General features: G+C 35.7%; 1 protein-coding gene across 3 annotated transcripts in view; it reads left to right on the forward strand.

The window, feature by feature from the left end:
* CEP162 (centrosomal protein 162) overlaps positions 1-15,295 on the forward strand; it is a 108,729-nt gene that overhangs the window by 2,505 nt on the left and 90,929 nt on the right. For 2 of the 3 annotated variants that reach the window (XM_008006508.3, XM_008006510.3), the window contains exons 3-6: positions 4,148-4,262; positions 9,387-9,533; positions 9,853-10,036; positions 11,996-12,063. In XM_008006508.3, the coding sequence (XP_008004699.3) occupies positions 4,148-4,262; positions 9,387-9,533; positions 9,853-10,036; positions 11,996-12,063 (514 nt within the window). Of the gene's footprint in view, positions 1-4,147; positions 4,263-9,386; positions 9,534-9,852; positions 10,037-11,995; positions 12,064-15,295 lie in introns of those variants that run through there. The other variant, XM_008006512.3, reaches the window with a different exon arrangement.

The following is a 15,295-nucleotide window of genomic DNA, read 5'->3' on the forward strand; positions in this document are numbered from 1 at the left end:
AGCAGTAAGCTATATACCATATAGCCTAGGTGTGGAGTAGGCTATACCATGGAGCGGTCTAGGTTTGTGTAAATACACTCTATGATGCTCCTATGATGAAATCCCGTTTCTCTGAACATATCCCCATAATTAAGCGATGCATAACTCTATTTATATAAATGGAAGGGCCTTGTAGCGCATTCAAGAGAGTCACATTTTAAGCTATTATACGACATACATTCTTGTTAAAAAAAAAAAAGGGGGGGGGAGTTTAATGTGGTACAAAAAAACTTCACTTTCATTGTCTGTCTCATGGAAAAATAATGCCTTCTTTGTAGGATTGTTTTAAGGATTAAAAAAAGCATCTACCTATTGCCAAGATGTAATTAGGCACTTGGAATAAGTTTCATTTACCATTTGAAAAGTTGATTTTAATTTCAAATACAGACACATTTTGAAAATTAAATTTATAAGAATGATTTTTACTGTAAAAGATAGCAGAACAGGCCATTTAGAAGATATTTTTATTCTTCACTCATTTACCACCCTTCTAGCACACACATTCTCCAATACTCTCCTTCCCCCACCCTTCTGTCTCTGTCTCTCTCCCTCTTATATCCATCCTCAGTTGCATTGTGTCATTTTTTTTTTTTTACTATGAAAGTCATTATTTTAGTGTCATGCTAACTTTTCTCGCTTTGATAAATTATTGTTCGGTTTATTCAAAGACAGTTTATATATCTCTATTTTTAGGAGAGTAGTGGTAACCAGCTTTTTAAAAATAGCTTTATTGAGACATAATTCACATACCATTTAATTTACCCATTTTAAATATGCAGTTCTGTGGTTTCAGAGTTATGTAACCATCACCACAATCAATTGTAGGAATTTTTATCACCCCAGAAAGAAATCCCATAGCTGTTAGTAGTTACTCCATCTCCTCCTTCCCCCTTCCCTAGCCTTAGGCAACTACTAATCTGATTTCTGTCTCTAAATATTTGTCGTAGAAATGGAATTATGTATTATGGGGCCCTTTAGGTCTGGCTTCTTGTACTTAGCATGATGTTTTCAAGGTTCATCCATGTCATAGTATGTATTAACACTTCATTTCTTTTTATAGCTAAGTAATATTTCATGATATAGATGTACCACATTTTGTTTTTCCACCTATCAGTTGAAGGACATCTGGGTTCTTTCCACTTTTTGACAGTTACGAACAATGCTGCTATGAATGATAATGTACAAGTTTTTGTGTGGATGTGTTTTTGTTCCTCTTGTGTATATGCCAAAGAGTGAAATTGCTGTATCATGTGATAGCTGTGTGTTTGCCTGACTATTTTCGAAAATGGCTGTGCTATTTTACATTTCCACTAGTAGTGTATTAGTTTATCAGAGTTCCAATTTCTTTTTTTTTTTTTTTTTTTGTAGTGGGGGACTGAGTCTTGCTCTCTTGCCCAGGCTGGAGTGCTGTGGTGCAATCTTGGCTGACTGCAACTTCTGCCTTTGGGCTCAAGCAATTTCCATGCCTCAGCCTCCTGAATTGCTGAGATTACAGGTGCCTGCCACCATGTCCAGCTAACTTTTGTGCTTTTAGTAGAGTTGGGGTTTCACCATGTGGGCCAGTCTGGTCCCAAACACCTGGCCTCAAGTGATCTGCCCACCTCGGCCTCTCAAAGTGCTGGGATTACAGGTGTGAGCCACTGCACCCAGCCCAGAGTTCCAGTTTCTCCATATCATTGCCAACAACTGTTATATCTGAGAATCAGCTTTTTTTATTGTGTTTTATTTGTTTATTTAATTTTAATTTTTATTTATTATTATTTATTTTTTGAGACAGAGCCATCTCTGTCACCCAGGCTGGAGTGCAGTGGCACAGTCTTGGCTCACTGCAACCTCTGCCTCCCAGGTTCAAGTGATTATCCTGCCTCAACCTCCTGAGTAGCTGGGATTACAGGCACGTGTCACCACACCCAGCTAATTTTTCTATTTTTAGTAGAGGTGTGGTTTCACCGTGTTGGTCAGGCTGGTCTTAAACTCCTGACCTTGTGATCTGCCCACCTTAGCCTCCCAAAGTGCTGGGATTATAGGTGTGAGCCACCACGCCCGGCCTGTTTTGTTTTATTTTTAATTAATCATATTGATAAAAAAATAATTAATGAAAGTGCTGGGAAGCACTGTGGAAGGTTGTTCAAAGTAAGAACACTTATCATGTATTAGAAATCTTCATTTTTTTTTCTCTTCTTTGTCATGGCCCTACAAGGTCAGTGGTACCATGCCTATGTTACAGATAAATAAACTGAAAAAATGGGAGGAGAGAGAAATGGAACACCTCAAGGTGATACTGAAGTTTAGAGAGAAAGTGAAAAGTGATACAGCTAATTTCAGAAATTCAGATGGGATAAGGAATATTTTTTCTTCCCTCCTCCTGTCTTCCTACCTGGTTGTTAGTGAAGACAGTAAGTTCTTCTTGAACGTTTTAAAATTGACATTCTTCAAGTCACTAAGGTAGAGTTTTTTGTTTGGCAAGTGGAAGTGTGTGTGGGCGGGGGGGGGCGCATGCACATGGGTGTGCCTGCTGTCATTTTAGAAGTTTAAAAGGTCTCTCAGATAACAATATTCTAGTTGGGGAACTACATAGTATAGTGGAAAGTGGACAGGAGTTAGTCAGACATGGGTTTAAATGTCACTTCGTAACACTTACTAACAGTAGCAATTTGGGCAAGTTGCTTAACCTCTTAGAGCTTCAGTTTCACCATGAGTAAATTTCTGCAGGATTGTTTAAAGATTAAGTGAGTTAACCTAAGTGTAGATCCTGACATAGAGCAGGCATGTAGTAAATGTTGATTTCTTTTCCAGAAAAAGTAATGTAGAATGAGATTGAAAAAGGATCAAGAGCAGAGTCCTGGAGAAGTCTCCTGTTAAATAAATGGGCAAAAAGGCAAAAGCTATTAAGATGGATGGGTGGGAGTAGCCACAGATCTGAAGAATAACCCGGAGGAAGTGATGCTACTAAAGTCAAGGTAGAGAGTTTCAAGAAGTAAGAGTAAGAGTTGATCACCAGTAGCAAATTCCATGATGTGATCAGGGAGGATAACTGACAATGCTACTTTATTCGTGGCATTTCAGAGTCCTTTGGTGCCTGGAGGAGAGCTGTTTTGGATGGGAACCAGATTATAAATGGTTAAGTGAACTCAAGGGGTTGGTATGTCAAGGAAATGTGATAGGTAGAGTAAAAGGGATATAGGGATAAGGAATTTTTTTTGTTTTGTTTTACTTTTTTTTTTTTTCAAAGTTGAGTAAATATTCATTTTTCATTCCACAATTGTGCCTGGTACTGTGCTAGGCAATGGAGATGCAGTGCTGAGCAGGTGTATAATCAGAGGGAAGGGAGGGGAGTAGAGAGGGAAGGGAGTGAACATACAGAAATCAAATGGGATAACCAAGGAAGGAAGAACCTAGAGAAGTTCTGCTTAGAGTGGAGGAAAGGATTGTGTTGTCTGAGAGACGAAAGAAGTGCCTTCACAAGTCAGTTTAGTAGTGGAGTGAGGTGGGTGGTGTTTGAAGGTTTTTATCTCTCAGAGAAAAGGGTGACCAAGTTACTGGCTAGATGGTGGGGGGTGGTATTGAGGTTAGAGCATGAGATTTAGGAGTGTAGTAAAATTTGGATTGGAAGAGTAGAAAAAAGCAAATAAGCATTTATTAATCACTGAAAAAATATGCTGATTTTTCTGGTCAATTTCATTCTCCTCTTTACACCCTGAAACTCAGTTCTTCCTTTTCTTGAAATTCTGTTTCTAGAGTGGTGCTATGCAATTTTGTTCAGCCCAGTTTATTCTTAAACCCTAGAGAATGTCCAGAAGACAGGATTGTATCCTCCTATTTTTTCTTTCCTGAAAAAAATTCTTCATCAAGTTTTATGTCTTTGTTGTTATTCTCCTGGTTTACTTGTTTAATTATGAAATTGATGCTCAGACATGTATGTCTGATTTTTAAGTTATTTTGGCCAAATATGTTTGTGGCTATGAACTTATACATTATTGGTGAGAATGTTGTTTATCTATGTGATAGCTGAACTGTGAGCGAACTAATAGAAACATGCTTAAGGATGAATCTGAAATTCTTGAATTTACACTGTATTTTCAAATTCACTATCTTATATCTAATTCAGCTTTCAGATGATTCTTTTGAAAATTCAGACAAAACAGCTAGACAATCTAAAAAAGAAATGAAGAAGGAGCATACAGTGCCTTGGTGGATAACTGAAGATGATTTTAAAGATGATGGTAAATGTTGCTGATTTTTAGTTTCAAATTATTTGACCACAAGGGGTCAGTCAAGACCTGTATTTTGTTACTTCACTATAAATAAAGAAAATAATACTAATAGTGTGGATTTTTGAAGTTTGAATTGATTTTCATATAACTAGTATTTTATTATGTATTTATTATGTAATTGAGAATCTGTGTTATAACATTATCAGCTTATTTTACATGGAGATAATTTATATTTACTCAAATTAAGGTGACAATTCAGGTATATTTATTATGTTTAATGATAAATTGATTTAATGTGATTTAATAAGATATTCTGGCAGTATATTAATGTCATTGCATTGGGAAGAGTTTAACAAACCTATAGACTTTGGTATCACAGTTTGTTAATGACAGTAGTAAAAAAAAATTACTGCTATATATATATGTTTCATATATATGTCTCATATACATATGTATATGATCTACCCAGGCTGAAGGGCAGTAACACAATCATAGCTCATTGTAACTTCAAATTCCTGGACTCAAGCAATCTTCCCACTTCAACTTTCTGAGTAGCTAGAACTACAGGTACATGCCAACATGCCTGTCTAATTTTTTTGTATTTATTGTAGAGAAAGGGTCTCTCACTCTGTTGCCCAGGCTGATCTCAAACTTGCCTCAAGCAGTCCTCCCACCTTGGCCTCCCAAAACGCTGGGATTACAAGCATGAGCCACCACACCTGGCCTGATAGGTTTACTATATATGATACTGCCGTATCTGTCAACAACCGTGACTGCTTCTATTTCAGTGCCTACATTCATACCATTTGTGGATCAGTGTTAAGCACAATTTTGTAAAATGATAGAATTTCTGGATCTCTAGGGAAAAAATTTACATATGGACTTTTTTTCCCCCCCATAAAAATTGAGCCTGAATTCATGTCATAATTAAGGCTCTGCATGATCTGACTGGAACCCTGCCTTCTTGTGTGTTCTAGCCATACTAAATCATTCCTCATCTCCTGGAAAACACCATAGGCCTCCCTGCCTCTGTGCATTATCTCATGCTTCCTTGCCATTAGAATGCCTTTCCTCTCATCCTTCTTGTCCAGTAAAGCCTAGCATCACCACTTTTTGCAGTCCTTCACCCTATCTTCTAGTTCTCTTGTCACAATTAGTTTCTCCTTCATTTTGATGTCAGAACACCATAGTAACACTTACACACTGGGTTGATAGTTGTAACCTATAGGACAAGTCCTGAGGTTGGGAGCTTTGTGAGGGTAGGAAACACCTCTTTGTCCTTATATTCCCTGACCCTCAACATTAAGTGATAAATTTGTTTAATAAATGCATATTAAAGTAGATTTGACAGTCACTTCTCTGTTCTTTTTAATACTGTAGTTTAAAGAAATTCCTTATTGAAAAATTCAGTGTATTTTTTATAAATTCTTATGCAACGTGCTGAACTTTGTAGTGAAGAATTATGTTTTAGAATCTCTCCCTGCTTTTAATGCTTGAAAAGGATATTATAAGGTGAAGTACTGTTGGAATTGTTGACAGAGATTTGGGACATAAAGCCTTTTGTCTAGAAGATAATGAATCGGAGCAGATATATACAGCCTAATCCTAAAGGAAAAGAATAGCTCCTAGACCAAAAATATTCACATGGAACCTGATTGATGGTATTAAAATTTTTTTAAATGTATCAAAAATGATTTGATTAGTGAAAGAAGGAAAGAAGGATAGTCAAGAAGCAAACTTTGGCAATGTCAACTTAAACAGAGGGAGGTTTCCCTGCCCACGGGAATAACCTGGTCCCTGATTCAAGCAAATGTTTACTGAGTTCATATTGTGTTCTAAATACTAGGCATTAGTATAAAAAGCCAAGACATGATTCCTGTATCAAGAGTGTAGAACCTTCTGAGGGAGAATTCAACACCCCTCTTGAGAAGAGCAATGCATTTCTAATCTTAAGACAGGTACCATTAAACATTAACAGTGAGCAACTTTTACATTATAATTTTGCCTGTTTCCTGGTTGCCATAGGAATAAAATGATCGACTTAGAAGGTGAAACTCTCTCATCCTCTTGCTGATTGTATTCTTTATTTTAAATGACTAAACTGGATCTTTGTTTCTGTTACATTAATCTCTTGTGAGCTTGGTTAGTGTGAGCTATAACACCGAGTCTTGCTTTAGAGCCAGGGTGACACCCTGGACATGTTGCCACCACAGCACACCAACTTAGCATATACTTTTGCATTTGAAGCATCTGTGAATCTGTTGATTTTTTACAACTTATGGAGGTTATTATTTGATCCAGTAAAACCATTATTTACAGAAAGGCATAAAATAAATTGATTCTTAGCCTTTTCCAAGAGGACACTAGTTAGGAAATTGAAGTCAGAATTCATGACTTCTTAATAAGGCTTCCTTCTAACCAAAAGTGATGTTTTTTTCTAATCTTAATATTTATAGCACACATTTTCAGTCATCTGGTTTTTGAAGAAAACAAAGAACAAAACAATATTAAAAAGCAAAAAACAAAAACAAAACATTACTCATTGTAATTATTTACCTTTTCCATATATCAGTTTTTTACAACAAATATATACTGTTAAAATAAGGAAATTTTGATACTGTATAGCTTTACCAGTTTTTTCTAGTGCTCTTGTAATACAGAGCAAGGCCGTGTGCCTGGCCTATGAGGATGAGCATGGTCCAACCATTGACTTCTTGCTCTGGGTTTATTTCCCCTTAGGCTTACCCTCAAGTCTGAGTCCAGCCTCACTGGCCTTCTGGCATCTGCAAATGTGGCCTGCCCCTCCCATTGTCATGCTTCTGTACCTACTGTGTCCCCTGCCTGTACTGGTCTCCCTGGCCTAGTTCACCTAGTTATTTCCTGCTCTTTCTTCACATCTTAGCAGAAATGTTACTTCCTCATGGAAATATTCTTGGATTTTCCTGTCTTGGTATACCCCCCCAATTAATCTTACACGATTCCTTCAAAGCAGAGTTATAATTCACATTTAACTTTGCTCTATGAACAGTGCTGCTTCTCTGGTAACCTCCAATGGTTACTGTTTTCTTTACCACGTTTCTTGTTCCATTACACTTGGAAATGGAGTAGGTTATTGTTCATTGCTGTTTCTAGACTGTTCTCCTTCCAATCTCCTTATGAACCTTGCCATCAGGCCACCTACCTACTATGTTTCTTTGTTGCAGTTATCTACTGAACTCTGGGTTATTCCTCCTCATTCCTCAAAGATTTAAGCTGCTATTTCACTGTGAGTCTCCAATTCTCTTGTCTAATTATTGGTGACTACTTTAACAACATAGCTGTTGCCTCTAATAACCTGACTTCTGAGTTCCTTAAACTTCTTTACACCAAAAAATCTTGCCTACCACATCATAGCCACCTCCTCCGATAGCTTCTCATTTCACTTGTTATAAAAGCTGATGACCTTCATTCAAGCTACCACTCACGTCAGTTCTACACCCTGACTTTTTTGACCTCCCAACTTAGACTACCTTTCCCTTGCTTATGCCAATATCACTACATTGGGCCTCCTTTCTCTTCACACATGCCTAGGCATTTTCCTGCCTTAGAGGCTTCACACTTCTTTCCTGCTCCTTAAACACTCTTCCCCCATGTATTCATGTAGATTGGTCCCTCACCCCCACCAAGCCATAGCTCATGTGTTAACTTCTCAGTGAAGGCCTTCCTGACCGTCCTTTTTAAAGTTGTAGTGCCCTCCATTCCTGCATTCTCTGTTCCTCTTTCTTGTTTTATTTTTCTTCTTGGCACTTAACTGTTTTCTAATGTACTATTTCATTGCAATGTACTTATTTTACTTGTTGCCTCCCTCAAATCACATGAATGAGCAGGGATTTTTGTCTTTTTTATTCACTGATAAAGCCCCAGCATTTAGAACAATGCCTGGTGTGTAGTAGGCACCCATGAATATTTGCTGTCGATTGTCTCCTCCTGTTAGATTTTAACCTTCATGATGGTAAAGGACTTCATTGTATAGCTGGCACTAACAATGTTCTAGGCACATAGTTTGTCAAAAAATTTGAATAAAGTAGATAATACTCAAACCTTTGCTACATAAACATAAGTTATACTTTTTTACCCAGGATTCATAGAACATTTTTGAAACTTCTTCTTATAAAAAAATTCAAACATATACGTAAGTACCACATACTCCTGTGTACCCATTGCCTAGCTGCATCAGTTGTTATTAACTCATGGCCAATCATTTTTCATCGATATTCTCTCTTATTTTCCACCTTCCAACACTCAGGATTATACTGAAACAAATCTCCAACAGCATATCAGTTCTTTCCACATATATTTCAAAGTATCTCTGAAAATAAGTACTCTCTTTTTAAAATATAACCAAAAAATATTGTCTAAGAAAATCTGTAATAATTTCTTAGTATCATCAAACATCTAATCAGTCATAAAACACTTTTAATATGCTTCATATATATTAGCCTTAGAGAAAATTTCAAATTCCTGGATGCTGTGAGAGACTATAATACCCTCCTGTCCCCAACAATATGCACATATCCTGGCATGAGAACCTCTCCTTTAGTGTGCCACTGATGCCACTGTTTTAGAAATAATGACTTGAAAGAGCTTTAACTATTTCCATCTATTTTTTGAAATGATATTTACACTAATGAAAGCTTCTGTCTAGTCTAGTAGGTTTTTAATTGTACCTACTTTGCCCCCTTGTATTTTGTTATACTGATTCATGCCACCCACAGTCTATTTCCAATAGTGTTAAGAGTTCCGCAACAAAAACCCTCTGAGAAATGTAAAGAACAGAAGGAATGAGGCAGAAGATATTCCTTAAAGTGGGATGGTATACTGTATTAAGTACTTGGGCTTCAAAGTGATTAAAAAAAATTTTTGTCTTATGGTGTAACCCTTTGAAGTATTCTATTTAATATGATACAGTGCCACCAAATAGAATTACAATCTTTCTTTTGTGAGTGTTAGGTCTGATGGATTTTTATTTAATAGAGCAGATTTATTTTGTAGGTTCTGTGCATAAAATTAGCATAACATTATTATTGTGTTGTCATAGTGGTCAAAACAATTCTTTGAACATGAATGCTCATCTGTATTAAATTGTGTTCCTAGGACAGCTTGGAACAAATGTGAGCTATTTGAAAACAAAGAAGAATTCTCAACCTGTTATGGAAATAGAAGAAGAGTCTGCTGAAAAGATTCAATTTCTTAAGAGCAGTGGAACCTCTCTCTTAAGTACTGATAGCTTAGAAACAAATGGTAAGAAATGCAAGGGATATGAGTTGGTCAATTATTAATTGTTATGCTTATATTCAGAATTACGAAAGTTAACTATCTTGAAGCCTCCTTTACTGAAGCATGTAGACAGATTTAATATCTTCCTAGAGGTTTAGAATTATCATTCTAGAGAAGCTTTAAACCTTACATATTATTAATATGAATTCGTATTTGATGAGTAAGAGAGCAAATATTTGTAAAATTTTTAAAATTTACTGCATAATGTCAGTAAATGCATCATTCAAATCAATGTTTTCAAAATTCTGTATATTACTAAAATATATTTGTGCTTTCTATTTAGAACTAGTAGTTTCTGAGCTCAACCATAGTATTCTCGGAGTGGGATTGGACACATTAGAAGAACAAGAGGAGAAAGAAGAATTTTTTGCCAGGCTTGAGAAAGGCTTGACATCTTCCATTGATTATTCGAGATTAAATAAGGAATTGGATTCTAATGACTCTGCACATTTTAAAGCTTTACATAGGTAAAGTACAGTGTAAACTGTTAATGATTTTTATGTTTTCTGGGTTTTTGGAAGGCTGCTATATGCATGATTTTAAATAGGTAAACATTATAACAGGCAAAATTAAATCTTATTTTTTAAATATGTTATCTGTTCATTTTACAGTTAGGGTTTTTCTTATGTGTGAATAGAATATGTTTCTTTGTATTTGAGAGCCCATACTGCCTCCAAAGTCTGAAATTTCATGCTATGGAGACTATTAGTACATTGCCAAGAAGTCCTTACTAGGAAAGTAATTTATTAAGTCATTTTCCACAGATAAATAAGAGAGTCCAGGTTACTATTATAAACTCAGGAAAAAATATAACAGAAAGGCAGGTGGGAACCAAGGAGCAAAGTCAAGTTTGATCTGTGTCTTAACCTTTGTATGGTTGACCCTGATGGTTATTGGGAAACCTCATTTATTCTAGGAATCCCAGTAGTTCACTGAGCTGATCCTCTCTTTATTGCACTAGACCATTGCCATTTTTAAGACCTTTGAAACCTGAGGTCTTCAATGCCCTTATTTAGTTATCCATGTAATTCTTAAAATTATGAATGGAAAGCAGATTACGATTTTATTTAGGATTTTGAGATCACAAAGGTATAATTGAGTTCAGGGTCGGGAGAATCATAATCTCTGATTATTGGAGTGCCTAGGCTCTGCAGGATGATTAGTTTTTTATAGACAGCGGATAAAGAAATGCATTTATCGTCATGAACTTTTCAGGGTCTGAGATTTTTACCTTACTTGGCAAGCTAACAAGCTAGTCTTCCAGTTTTATGATGTTGACAATAGACAGAAGATTCCTGGATCAGAATTAAAGAGCAAATGCAGTACCTGAGTGTCGCATTTGTTTGCATTGGTTCCCCATGCCCTATGAGTATGCTGAGGGCAAGGCAAAGGATCCATAACTGATGTATGTACACACGGTGGGCTGTGTTACAGAAGAGGAACACTGAACTTGGAAAAATGTATTATTTTTATAAAGTGGAAACAAGCCTGCTCTTTATTTGCTTGGAAATGTTACCCAAATGGCATGGTGAAAAATGATCAGCGTCTTGCACTCTTGGCATATTCAGCAAGAATGTGCAGAGACTTTCAGGGCCTATCGTCATTGCCTTTCCCAACGGTGTCAGTACAGGTTAAGCATGCCGGGTTTGTGGGCCACAACTTTTTGCCACTTTCCTACATTTTTTAACTTTTTTCTTATTTCTTAACAGTATTCTTAACTATTGATATTTCTGCTCTAGAACAGGCCGGTCAAAGTACAAAATAGCATTGAACATGCAATATTAGGTGTTTGTAGCTCTCATCATTGTTACATAGTCTTATAGTTTCTCTTACGATCTCACTAAAGAGGGTTGATAGACTGAAAAGGTAGAACTGATTCCTGGCTTGAGAGAAAGCAGTAAATGAACTAATACATCCAATATAATTAAATCATACTCAAGCTCCTTTGTTCCCTTACTTAGGTTTTGTTTTAAGGCTCCTATTCAGCTTCCATTTCAGGATTAAATGGCTTATTAGCATGTAAGTGCTGACCTTAGCAATTTTTTTCTGGCTTTCGTATGGAGTTCACTGGTTCTCATAGCTTGTGGTCAATTTCTAATCTTTAGTGTAGAAGGGATATCTAGGATCATAAGATACTATTTGGACATGTAAAATGCACATAGTAATAAAATTGTGTATATTTAGGAAATAGGGCATCTTTTTCCTTTGTATTACTTTCAAGCTACAATTAATCATATACTTTGAAGATGCTTTATTTTCAAAACATTTTCCTTAAAACTCCCAAATTTTTAGCTTTTGATAGAACAAGAGGACTTGAGAGAGAACGTGTATAATTTTAGGGATTTTTAAAAAAAGGTATACAGAAAGAGTTGCATGAGAATATATTTTTAACATGTAATGCTAAATTGAATAAATATTTTTTCCAGTAATCAAGCTAATGTAGAACTAACTGATGACGAACATGAGAATGAATCGAAATATGAAGAACTGGCAGGTAATTTCATTGGTTCTTAAATTTATAATATTTGAAAAGATAATAGCTTTTAATGAAGACGTTGAAGAAAAATAATAAAAAGGAAAATCATATTGTCTTAGAGCTTTGAATAGATAGAGTGGGTTTGCCTGTGTTATAAACTGAGCTGCTAAGAAATTGTTAAAAGTGAACTGCCTCGTTTGTTGAGAGTGGGCAGTGGACCACTTGGGAAGAAAGAAAAAAGGATTTTTGTGCCAGGATTGTGGGCATCTCTGAAGACATGGTAAGACCTGCAAAGCATGTTGATGGAGAGGTGTACCTTTTCCTGCTTTTTGACTTTTAATGCATGTGTGCTTTTATATTAAAATGTTTTTTTCGTAGACTGCATATAGCTGGTTTTAGCATTTTTGTTCAATCTGACAGTCTCTGCCTTTTAACTGATGTGTTTTTACCCTTTACAGGAATGTATTTATTGATATAGTTGTTTACTGTTTTGCCATTTGTTTTCTTTTCATCTTTTTGTTTTTGTTGCTTTTGTCCTCCCTTCTATTGTATTATTTATAGTATTCCATTTTATTCTGCTTTTGGCTTTTTAGCTATAGTTCTTTGTTGTATTTTTTTTTTCTTAGTTGCCCTATGAGTCAAAATATATGTCTTTACCTTATTACAGTCTACTTTCAAATAACATTATATCACTATATTTATATGAACTCTAACAACAATAAACTCTCCTCAACCATTTTGCTATTTTTGTCAACGTTTTTCTACATGTCTTAAAAACACCGCATTATTATTTTAAAAACACCGCATTATTATTATTGTTGTTAAAGCAATCAATTATCATTTAAAAGTACTTTTAAGGAATATAAGAAATGGATATTTATGTAAAAATGTGTATTTATCCATATATTTACCATTCCCAGTGCTTTGTATTCCATTGCGTAGATTTGAATTTCTATCTCAAATTGTTTTTCTTCATCACGAAGAGCCTCCTTTCACATTTCTTGTAGTGCAGGTTACTGCTGGGAACAAGTTCTCTCAGCTTTTGTTTATCTGAAAATATACTCTGCCTTTGTTTTTGAGGAATGCTTTTACTTGATATAGAATTTTATGTAGTTTTTTTTTCCTTTGGGCGGTTTAATGATTTTATTCTATTGTCTTTTGACCTTATTTCTCATGAGAAGTTTCTGGTAATTCCTGTTATTGTTATTTTGTGTATATCATGTCTTTTTTTCCTCTATTTTCAAGTTTTTATCCTTGTTTTTTGACAGTTTGACTATGGTGTGTCATGGTATGCTTTTCTTATATTTATTCTGTTCAGAGTTCGTTGAGCATCATTGATCTATGAATTTATAGTTTCCATCAAAATAAAAAATATTTTGGCCATGAATTCTTAAAATATTAATAATAATGCTGCTTTCCGCTTCCTGCCCTCTGACCTTTACTATGTTAGAGTGCTAAGCTTTGTTTTATGGGTCACTAAGACTGTTCCATTTTTTAAAACCTTTTTTTCTTTCTGTGCTTCACTGTTCACAATAGAACAGTTCCTTTGCTTCAAGTTACTGGTCTTTTTCCTTTCTGTAATCTGCTATTAATCCCATCTTTTTTTTTTTTTTTTTTTTTTTTTTTTTTTGAGACAGAATCTTGCTCTGTCACCCAGGCTGGAGAGCAGTGGTGCGATCTCGGTTCACTGTAAGCTCCGCCTCCCGGATTCACACCATTCTCCTGCCTCAGCCTCCCGAGTAGCTGGGATACAGGTGCCCGCCACCACACGCAGCTAATTTTTTGTATTTTTAGTAGAGATGGGGTTTCACTGTGTTAACCGGGATGGTCTTGATCTTTTGACCTCGTGATCTGCCCGCCTTGGCCTCCCAAAGTGCTGGGATTACAGGCGTGAGCCACTACGCCTGGCCTAATCCCATCCTTTTTTTTTCTTCACTCTAACAGTTCATTTTGGGTCTTTGTTTTAAAATTCTTTAGCATTTTTCTTCATTATGTTCATTTTTTTCAAGTCCTTAATATTAAGCATATTTTACAGATTTCAGTATTTGTTTGTTTCTGGGTCTCTTTTCTGTTGGCTGTTTTTTCTTCTAGTTTCCTGACACTTTTTCCTGCCTCTTAGAAGTCTAATTTTTTTATTGGATATTGGGTATTGTGAATTTTATGTTATTCAGTGTCTGGATTTGATTTTCCTCTTTTAAAGAGTATTATTGAGCTTTGTCTGGTAAGTAGTTGATCCTACCACTTGATTTCTTTCCAAGGCTTTTTTTATGCTTTGTTAGCGGAAGTCTAGAGTAACTCTAGTAACCTCTAACCCTACTGCTAAAGCACATCCCTTTTGAGGCTTCTATTGGATGCCCCTAGTGATCAATGAGGACTCTCCACTTAAGCAGATTAGAGTTCAAAAGTCTCCCTGTCTTGTATGAACTCTGAGAATTGTCTAACTTACAGCATCCCACTTGTTCTTGGCTCATTTTATGCATTAACAGCTTAGTATTCAACAAAGATTCAAGGGCACCCTATGCAGATTTCTGGGGCTTTGTTTTTACTTAGGCACCTCCTCTCTTGATTACTGTCTTATATTTTCTAAATTGCCTCAGCCTTTCTGAACTTATCTGTCTCTCCTCTACTCAGTGAGACTGTCCTGATCTCCCGCCCCTGCTCAGTACTTCAGAAAGTATGTGCCTTCAGGTAATTGTAGGGCTAGCTCCCTTCTTTTCTTAGGAATCACATTTTTTTTGCTGCCAGTTTTCTAATATTTGAAAATAGTTGTTTTATATATTGTATTGTTTACTAAGAAAGTACAATCCCTTTAACTCCAACATGGCAGAGGAGAAAGTCCTCTAGATTAGCGAAAAAGTTAAAAATTTGCAGCTAAGTTTGCCAATAAAAGATGAAAAATGTCTTCCGAAAGGATCTTTTACATTGCATGTGGTTTATCTGAACTTTAAGAACATTTTTATTTCTGAAAATAACATTTTTGAAGTTATAAGGATAGAGAATCATAGAAACCTAGTAACTTGAATATGTAACATCTTCCTGCGAAAAAGGTCAGAATGGTTCAAGTGAATATTCTGATTGTTTTCTGAACAATGTGGAAGAGCCTAGATATTATCTCTGATGTTTCTCATATAAGAATCACCCTCTCAAATTAGTTTTACTCTTTCATTTTTATATAAACTTAATTTGCCATGATGTTTGTTCCTGAAATCTCTGACATGTGCTGTTTTTCTTTTCTTTGTTTCTTATCTCT

The sequence above is a fragment of the Chlorocebus sabaeus genome, chromosome 13 (assembly GCF_047675955.1).
Source record: "Chlorocebus sabaeus isolate Y175 chromosome 13, mChlSab1.0.hap1, whole genome shotgun sequence".
Classification (NCBI taxonomy): domain Eukaryota; kingdom Metazoa; phylum Chordata; class Mammalia; order Primates; family Cercopithecidae; genus Chlorocebus; species Chlorocebus sabaeus.